This window comes from Centroberyx affinis, unplaced genomic scaffold, assembly GCF_046629955.1.
Source record: "Centroberyx affinis isolate AG114_WGS23_722 - 3 ecotype Tasmania unplaced genomic scaffold, CSIRO-AGI_Caff_v1 ptg000030l_1, whole genome shotgun sequence".
In the NCBI taxonomy this organism is placed as follows: domain Eukaryota; kingdom Metazoa; phylum Chordata; class Actinopteri; order Beryciformes; family Berycidae; genus Centroberyx; species Centroberyx affinis.
The window spans coordinates 37981-47929 of NW_027278744.1; the positions used below are offsets into that span (position 1 = coordinate 37981).

Genomic DNA, 9949 nt, shown 5'->3' on the forward strand with positions numbered 1-9949 from the left:
CACAGTAACAGTCAGTAAGTCAACACAGTAACAGTCAGCACAGTAACAGTCAGTAACAGTCAGCACAGTAACAGTCAGTAAGTCAGCACAGTAAGTCAGCACAGTAACAGTCAGTAACAGTCAGCACAGTAACAGTCAGTAAGTCAGCTCAGTAACAGACAGCACAGTAACAGTCAGTAAGTCAGCTCAGTAACAGACAGCACAGTAACAGTCAGCACAGTAACAGTCAGTAACAGTCAGCACAGTAACAGTCAGTAAGTCAGCACAGTAAGTCAGCACAGTAACAGTCAGTAAGTCAGCTCAGTAACAGACAGCACAGTAACAGTCAGCACAGTAACAGTCAGTAACAGTAACAGTCAGTAACAGTCAGCACAATGAGTCAGTAACAGTCAGCTCAGTAACAGACAGCACAGTAACAGTCAGTAACAGTCAACACAGTAACAGTCAGTAACAGTCAGTAACAGTAACAGTAACAGTCAGTAACAGACAGACGCGGCTCAGTTCTGCCACAGGCTTTTATTGCAGAGTGGCTCCTGTTAGTTCCTTAAGGCTCCAGATCAGATCAGATGGTGTTGTGGATGCTGCCGTCTCTCTGGTTACAATCTGCTTCCTGTAGTGTTCTGTACAAAATCAACTGCTCAAACTAACTGGTGACTGGTACATTCAGAATGAAAGTAAGGCGACGACCAAACAGCTAGAATGAAACCACACGGAGTCAGCCTGTCTGTCTGCCTGCCTGTCTGTCTGTCGTGTGCGTCGACAGACAGCTACAGACAGACACGCTCGGTTATTCTCCACCTTTTTGTCTCAACTTGTAGTGTATAAACAAAAAAAGTGCTGGGTAATAATAATCATCTTCATCTTCATAATGCATAGTCTAACAATGTGTTCGCCTGTTTCTGCATAACATACTGGATAAGATACAACAGTTTCAAATAATAAATAAAGTCATATGAAAAAGCTCAGGTGGAACCGCTGTGGGAGGCGGAGTCTCGTCTCGCTGCTTCCTTCACATCGACTTTTGGCAAAACTCAGAGAGAGAGAGAGAGAGAGAGAGAGAGAGAGAGAGGGAGAGAGAGACGGCCTTCCTGCCAACTGTTGCTGCTTTGGGCTTTTGGTGTGTCGGTTTCTACCAGGTTAACAACAAGTCATGTGGCAATAAACTGGTAGGTTTTGCATATCATGTTAATGAATCTCTTTCATGTTGGAAAAAAAGCAAAGAACAAAACAAAGAAAACAAAAGGCCTGAGGAGCTACTCCTGCAGGAGGTAAAGAGAGCGAGCTGCTGGGTGAAGCGGCGGTTCGGTCGGTCGGTCCGGATGGCACGGCGGTCGGGCGGGCGGGCGGGGGGGCGGGGGGGTGGTGGTGGTGGTGGGGGGGGGAGGGGGGGTGTCGCTCACAGCGGCTTGCCCTCCAGAGAAACCACCACGTTGCCGCCCAGCTTGTCGGCCAGCGTGCTGCGGTCCTGGATGTCGTCCAGACCGTTCACCTGCCACTCGTGTTTGATACCTGAGGAGAGGAGAGGGATCAATACTGAGGAGAGAACAGCTGATCAGTACTGAATGATGATCAATACTGAGCAGTGAGACAGCACAAACAGGAAAAGTTGACAAAGTGACATTCCCACAGCAGAGAGCTGATCAGTCAGGAAGTTGTGTTGTCAGACTAACATGGTGACAGTGTGATCAGCTGATCAGCTGATCAATGATCCAATCAGTGACTGAAGTGACGACTCATCATGTGAAACAGTTGAACAGATTGTTGCTGTTGTGTCTGCTGCTCTGTTTTGTTCTGTGATCGATTATTGATCCGTCAGATAGGTGGCAGACTGATAAACAGATAGATGAAGCTGATTGATCTTCAGTCTGTTCTAACAGCTTCAGCCTATCAAACCTGTTTCATCTCCACAGTCTGATCTGATCAGCTGCTCTCTGATCAGCTCTTTGATTGATCGTTGCACCGCTAAACATCACAACAAGACAACAACAAGCCGGGTCACATGACCTCACCTGTAAACTTCTTTTTGATGGCGTCTTTAGAGCTGGCGTAGATCATCTTGCTCTTCAGCGGAGCGCCTTCTGGAGCCCTGAGGAGAACACAGAACCTCTGTTAGAACATCAGAACCGAGCAGAACAGAACAGAACCGAGCAGAACAGAACAGAACAGAACAAAACAGAACAAGATAGAACAGAATAGAACAGAACAGAACAAAACAGAACAAGATAGAACAGAATAGAACAGAACAGAACAAAATAGAACAGAACAGAATAGAACAGAACAGAACAGAACAAGATAGAACAGAATAGAACAGAATAGAACAAAATAGAACAGAACAGAACAGAACAGAACAAGATAGAACAGAATAGAACAGAATAGAACAAAATAGAACAGAACAGAACAGAACAGAACAGAACAAGATAGAACAGAATAGAACAGAATAGAACAGAACAGAACAGAACAAGATAGAACAGAATAGAACAGAACAGAACAGTGTCTCCAGGGTTTCTTGAGGAAAAGCGATGGAGAAAAAACATTGATGACTCTAATAAAATGAACCTGTATAAAAGTGTGTGTGTGTGTGTGTGTGTGTGTGTGTCTGTGTGTGTGTCTGTGTGTGTGTGTGTGTGTGTGTGTGTGTGTGTGTGTATGGATTGGTTTCTTTTCTTTATCTCAGCTTCACAAATCTGTTTTCAGTTTTCTCTCCTGTGTGTTTGATCGTTCTTTTCTGCAGACAGAAATATTTCAAACCAGGCTGCACCGATCGATCAGCCACCGATCGATCAGCCACCGATCGATCATTATCGGCTAATAAACCTTGTATATAGGTAATCGGTGATCGGTCAATCACCGTTTCAACTGTCTGATCAGCTCGGCAGCTCTGAACCAGTTTAATAAACCAGGTTAATGAATCTGATCACACTGCCCAGATAACCTGATCGGTGCGTCCCTGATCAATACCCCCTCCCTCCCTCCCTCCCTCCATACCAGAAGATGAAGACCAGGTCCTCCTTCTTGGACTCCTTGGTCTCGTAGGTGGCGTCGTACAGGCCGTATCTGCAGTCGGAGAGGGGGAGGAGCTTAACGAAGCAGGCGTACGGGTCGTCCACCGTGTCTCCGATGTCTCCCACCAGGATCTGCTTCCCCTCCTCCACGATGATCTTCTTCTTGTCCTCGCTCAGGCAGAACAGCACCGCCTTCTTCCTCTTCTTCACCTCGTCCGAGGTCGACGACTTCCTCACCTTCATCTCGTTGAACACCTTGATGACCTCATCGTTCACTGTGACGCCTGACGCCTAAAACACACACACACACACACACACACACACACACACACTCATTACAGTGTTCCGCAGTCTTAGAGAGAGCTGAAATGATTAGTCCATGAATCTATTAGTTGATTGACAGATCGATTATAATTCTGATAAGTTATCAATGGTTTTAGTCATTGATCAGTAAAATACCAAACATTTGCTGGTTGCAGCTTCACTGATTTGCTGCTTTTCTGTTTCATCTCATTAAATGAATCCTTTGGGTTTTTTTGGCTCTGGGAACTGTGATGGGCATTTGTCATTATTTTAGACATTTTATAGACTAAATGATTAATCGAAAAAATAATCAATAGAGTAATAGATAATTAAAATAACTTAGTTAGTTGCAACAATAATCTCTGTATTATTAAATACTTTTCCTGAGTGACTAAATAAGTTCAAAGTGACTGAAATGGCAGCTTTGTTTTTCATCATCATTATTAAAGTTGTGCAGCTGCTTCTGAAACAGCCAGTAAACCTGAACCCTTCAGTCAGAACCAGGATCAGGACCGGGACCGGCCTGGACCGGCCTGGATCAGACCGCCGACTCTACAGGCTGAACTGTCAGTAGCCCAGACAGAGGAACAGTAGCCACAGTGAGTCTGGTCTGCCTGGTGGATCCAGGACAGACTGAGTCATCAGCCTCAGCTCAGACTCTTTTAGCATCTGATTCAGTCTGATGCTGATCAGCAAGATCCAAACATCCTGAAATATTCTGCAGAACCTGGAGGCTGAGAGCAGAACTACTACTGACACCGTGTCAGAGAGGAAAGCACTGACGCTCACAGACACAAGACAGAAATAACAGACAGACAGACAGACAGACAGACAGACAGACAGACAGACAGACAGACAGGCAGGCAGACAGACAGACAGACAGACAGACAGACAGACAGACAGGCAGACAGAGTTTAAAACAGCAGCAGGAGACAGACCAGACCACAGAGAGAGAGACTGTTCATGTCTGTTAACTTGGTGTTTGTGGTTAGTTAGTTAGTTAGTTAGTGGTGAGTCAGTGTTAGTTAGCATTTGTGTTGGTTAATGTTAATGTTAATGTTAATGTTAATGTTAGTATTAGAGTTAGACAATGTCAGTCAGTGTTAATGTCAGTCAGTGTTGGTGTCAGTGTGTTGGTCAGTGAGCAGCCTGCGGGCCTGCAGACAGACAGACTGCCAAGTCACTGCTGACAGACTGAATCACTACAGACCTTAACCTGACTGACACACTGACCGCTGGACCGGTTCAGTGCCTGCGACTGGTTTATAACCTGCGACTGGTTTATAACCTGGTACTGGTTTAGTCTCGGTACTGGTTTCTAACCGGGTGCTGGTCTGAGCAGCAGGCCGGCAGACTGAGCCTGTCAGCTGGCTCCAGTCGCCCAGCAGGACCGCAGCCAGGAGAAGATGGCCGCCCCGGGCCACACGGCCTGCGGACCGCCGGCACGGAGCTCCGCTGCTCTGCCGGTGTGTGTTCACCCTGCGGTCACACCGGGAGACCGCAGGCCAACACAGACGGTCTGTCTAAAAACATCAGTAAAATGTCTGTGGCTGGGAACTGACTGAAAGTAGCTAGCTAACATGAACAGTAGCCATGCTAACGGTAGCCATGCTAATCAGCTAACCGGATAACGGTCCCGGCGCAGCGGAGCCGCGCGACTCAAAGTTGGATAAAAGTTGTTTGTCTCCGTCAGAATTAAAGCCTGTCGAGTTTTTACTGCCGGTTTCATCCTCACCATGTTGTCCGGGCTTCTCTCCGGTCTGGTCTGCCGTTAGAAGGGGTTTAGGGGTGAAAGGTAGCGGGGAATGTGGCCGGTCGACCGGGAGTCTGGGAGCAGAGAGAGGGGGAGGGGCGGGGTCAGCTCAGAGGGGCGGGGCCACCCGGGGGGATCAAACCTGCGACAGTCTGAGCACAGACGGAACTAACGGGATGATAGATGGAGATAGATAAGAGCTTTATTAATCCAGAGGGAAATTCATATTGTTCCAGCAGCAAGACACTCAGACACCAGACAGAGCAAAGCACAAAGACAAATACACAGAAGTACTGAGATGTTTTACTGCAGTAAAAGTATCAATACAACAAAGTAAAGATCCTCCATTACAAGTAAAAGTCCTGCATTCAAAATCTTACTGAAGTAAAAGTACATAAGTATTGGCAGCAAAATGTACTTAGAGTATCAAAGTAAACGTACTCATTATGCAAACTGTCCCCATTTAGAGAGTTATATTTTTCATAAATTATTGGAATATTAATACTGATTTATTGACATACATGTACATGTAAGCAGCATTTTAAAGTTGACAACGTGAAGCTAATCTTAACAATTTAGCTTTACTTTTGGGTAGTCTAATCTATAACAATGCTATTTTATATTTTATAAAGATGATCAAATGTTTTAAATATAAAATATTGATCTAGTAACTATAGCTGTGAAATAAATGTAATGAAGTAAAAAGTACAATATTTCCCTCTAAAGTGTAGTGGAGTATAAGTACAAAGTAGCATAAAATGGAAATACTCAAGTAAAGTACAAGTACCTCAAAATTGTACTTAAGTGCAGTACTTGAGTAAATGTACTTAGTTACTTTCCACCACTGCAAATACATAAGAAAAACTAGAAGAATAAAGAATAAATAAAACAAAATATTTAGACTGTTTAACCATGCTGTGGGTTTTCCTGTTGTGTGTGTGCGGCGGCAGGATCTGTGCGGCTCTCACTGACAAAGAGCTTTTTCTGAATGGAAAGATACAGTCTCCTCTCAATGTACATGTAGTACAGCGGTTCTCAACGTGGGGTCCGGGGACCACCAGGGGTCCTTGAGGGGGTTCCAGAGGGTCCCCGGCAAACTGATGAATTGTTAAAATTCACCATTAGCCTATTTAATTTACAAGAAGTGAACACACTTATAGCATGTAGAAGAATTACTTTGGTCATAGTTTCTCTGTTATCTCTCTACCTGCAATACAGACAGTCAGGGAATTCTGGACAAAATCATATCTGACAAAAAACAAAATATTCTCAGATTTGGGTTCAAGAGACAAAATAAAATCTCATCAAATGGGGGTCCGTGGCTGTAATGTGGACTGAACCAGGGTCCTTGATATGAAAAAGGTTGAGAATCACTGATCTAGTGGACCTGCTGCTTTGTGAAGTCTGCTTAAAGAAAACATTCAGAGGGGCGGGGCTAAACCGAGAAAAACTTTAAAAACAAGACAAGCATCCACAAATTATATTAAGATTATCCCAACTCATGAGAACTCATCATGGGACAGCAATGAGGACTCTGTCAGACCTTTACAGCCCGTTTCTAGACCTGAACCCGATTCCAGACTTGCACTGCTGGCTCGTGCCCAGCTGGTTAGGCAGTGCGTCAGGAGCGGGAGGATCAAAGCATTAAGATATACAGTAATTTGGCAGCCGCTAAGGTTAGACTGCTCCTTATACACTGTGAAAACTCACAGTGCTATTTAGTGAAATCAACTCATCTTTATCCATTAACACAATGCATATAGGTGAGTTTGTCAATTTCAACTTAAAAGTGCTATGAGCTTCATGACTTAAAATCATGAGTTCGCATCTTGTGACTTAACATTATGAGTTGAGAGAACAGCTTATAAAGCATTCACTAAACTCAACACTTAGTTTATTAGCAGACTTCCCAGCATGCATTGCATTCGGCTTAACTCTCCAGAAACTCTTCCTTCTTCCGGTTTGAATGAAGTTACAGGATAGAGACTTGTCATGTATGTATGTTTGGTGAATAATAGGTCAATTTCTGATTAAAAAAAAAAAAAATTAAACATGATAAAATCTACTATCTATCTTATCTATGTATCTGGGAATTCACAGTAAAGTAAGTTTCTCTGATGCACATAACAAGTACAATCCACTACAAGTAAATATATTGCAGCTGCAGACTATAGGCTGAGCTGTGTATTAATCAGTGGTGGAAGAAGCACTCTGATCCTTTACTTAAGTAAAAGTACCAATACAGCAATGTAAAAATATATGGTATTAATCATGTGATACAAGAGGAACTCCAACTTAAACCTAGCAAACCTTGTGAAAAAATAAATAACACTGGATTTCAGTTCATCAGTTAATGCATTCAACTTGGAAACATGAATCAGCAGACGAGACATTTGATGATTGAACTTTTTGTCTTCAGTTCACTCAGTTAGCTTTTCTACATTAGAACAACTAACTAATGACCTTTGACCGAACTATTCAGGACTACTTCAGTCAACTCACAATTTTAAGGCAGCAAGGAAACTTATGTTTTTACGTTGAACTGCCTTAATATTTAATTTTTTGCAGTATATACTTAGAATTTGCCAGATTAAATTGCAGCGTTTGTTTTTACTTGTTTTTTAAAGGAGAAGTCAGAATCAAGAACAATGCCAAAATATTTAAAGTTAGACACCTGGATCCTCTCACCAGAGACATGGACATTTGGCTCAGGAGCATCACAAGCTGTGTATGTATAACATACTGTATAGCCTGTGTGCCAAAGCTGAAAACTCCCATCATGCAGCAGGAGGAACACGTCATGTGGCTTCAGTTTGTTTGTCAGCTGCAGTCAGGTTGGACTCGGCCTTCCAACGTTTTGTTTTTTTCCTAATAAGGTTTTCCTCTCCGCTCTGAGGCTGGTGGGTCAGGATCCAGAGGTGGAGACTCGAGTCACATGACTTGGACTCGAGTCCAGTTTTAATTGCTTAAGACTTTACTTGATGCATGAAGAGAAGACTTGAGACTGGACTTGACTTGGGTTCTGGTGACTTGGGACTTGACTCTGACTTGTACTCTGATGACTTGAAAAGGTTTCTAAAGTCTTGACTTGAGATCTTGTGTTTGTGTAAATGACTTAGATTGAAAGTGATGAGATTTGTTCCAGCAGACGACTGAATTTAAATTCTGTTTTCTGAATTTGTATGGAATGATTGAATTTATTGAAGTTGAAACTGATTATAGAAATCAAACTCATGATGCTCTTACCAAGTTTTTATCCTATTAAAACCATATTGCATTGAAAAGTCCTAGATATTTAGTTTTCTTTAAGATATTAAATTGATACTGGACTCTTGATTTGTTCTGACTTGACTTGCTGTTCTACATTTAGACTTGAGACTTGACATTAATGACATGGACTTGACTTGGACTTGAGACTGGCTTGGGACTCGAGTGAAGTTGACTTGGTCTCACCTCTGTTAGGATCTGTAGGACAGGTGTCTGTTTGTCTTGATAAAATCTGCTTTGTGTCTCTTGTGCTCTTCTTGATGTTTGTTCTATATCATTCTGTTCTGTGGCTGATTGTGGATCAGTTTGATGCGGTTCGGCTCGTTCTCTGTACAGTGAGACAGACTGTGATGAAGAGCTGGAGAGATACATGAATTTCAACAGACTGGATGCTGTTACTGTTATCTGTTCATTTGTTGTTTTTCTTTTTTTCCTTTTCTTTCTGTAACTCTTGCTGTTTTTGTATGAAAGGTGTTCTATAAATAAAATGTTATCTTTTTTAATACTGTTTTTATGTGAAGTACAACAGACATGACAAATAAAACACACAGTACAAACTGCACAGCTGATGTACTTTATTTTATGATTTGATTTTATTAGAAAACACTCATCCCAGCAGTCTGAACAGCCGCTGACCTTTGACCTGTCAGCTGACCCACTGTGTTCTACTGCAGGTTTGGATTAGTATGTATGCAAAGGTGTGTGTGTGTGTGTTGTGCATGTACATGTGTGTTGTAGCGGTTTGACCAAGTTCAAACCAGTCAAAAGTTTGAGTCAATGTCAAACCCCAGGATACATGCACTCAGAATACACATGAACCCTGGTTATTTTTTACAACACAAACTAATTTATAATTAATTGCAAGGCAGTAGAATGAAACACAATTTTAATTGAACTCAAACAGACCATCAGTTCAATTTCCAAAGGTTATATTAGAGCAAAAGGGGTAGAAGAAAAGTTCTTTATAGTTCAGTCCAGTTCCATATAATTCAGTTCAGTTTATAAAGGAACAAAAATACTCCACTTCAGGATTTCCCGGTTATCCAACAAACAAACCTTGAAACAAGGACATGTTTGTATTTGTGTGTACACATGTATGAGTATTTCTGTATATATACGGTATATGTATATATATATAGTTTTTATTGTATATTCTATTTTATGGTATATATGTACACTACATGTATTGTTTGGACACACCACATTTGTCTTTATTTTTTACTATTTTTTCCACATTTTAGAATAACAGAAAAGACTCAAAACTATGAAATAACACAAATGTCCCCTCTGGGCTCTGTAGCCAAAACTATTTTATATTTTAGATTCTTTGCCTTGATGGAAAGGCAAAGGCTTTGGAAAGAAATTCATAGGATCAACTTCACTATTTATATTTGACTAAGAAACTCATTTCAAGCATTTAAGCAGACGACTGAAGATCAGAATGAAACACAGAACATTCAGTCAGGTTCAGACTGTGACTGGTAGATAGAAGACAAACTTTATTGATCCCCTTGGGGAGATTCAGGAATATAGATTTCCTTATTGTATTTTATTCATTATCACCCCCCACTGCTTCCCTATTTGTCTTGTATGTTCTATCTATGTATATGTTATTGTATATATT

The 9949-nt window shown here is 41.9% G+C and overlaps 1 protein-coding gene across 1 annotated transcript; it reads right to left on the reverse strand.

Moving 5' to 3' along the window:
* Positions 1-500: 500 nt before the first annotated feature.
* On the reverse strand, positions 501-5142 carry cfl2 (cofilin 2 (muscle)). Its single transcript, XM_071515709.1, has 4 exons — positions 5041-5142; positions 2986-3293; positions 2010-2086; positions 501-1509 (listed from the first exon to the last, which is right to left on the reverse strand). The coding sequence occupies exons 1-4, from the start codon at positions 5041-5043 to the stop codon at positions 1397-1399; spliced, it is 501 nt and encodes a 166-aa protein (XP_071371810.1). The 5' UTR covers positions 5044-5142; the 3' UTR covers positions 501-1396.
* Between the last annotated feature and the right edge of the window lie 4807 nt (positions 5143-9949).

Excerpts from the sequence above, each read along its gene's own strand:
- cfl2 (XM_071515709.1), bottom strand. Across the intron at positions 2,087-2,985 it reads GACCTGGTCTTCATCTTCTG|GGCTCCAGAAGGCGCTCCGC; the intron begins GTATGGAGGGAG and ends TGTTCTCCTCAG. Across the intron at positions 1,510-2,009 it reads CATCAAAAAGAAGTTTACAG|GTATCAAACACGAGTGGCAG; the intron begins GTGAGGTCATGT and ends TCCTCTCCTCAG.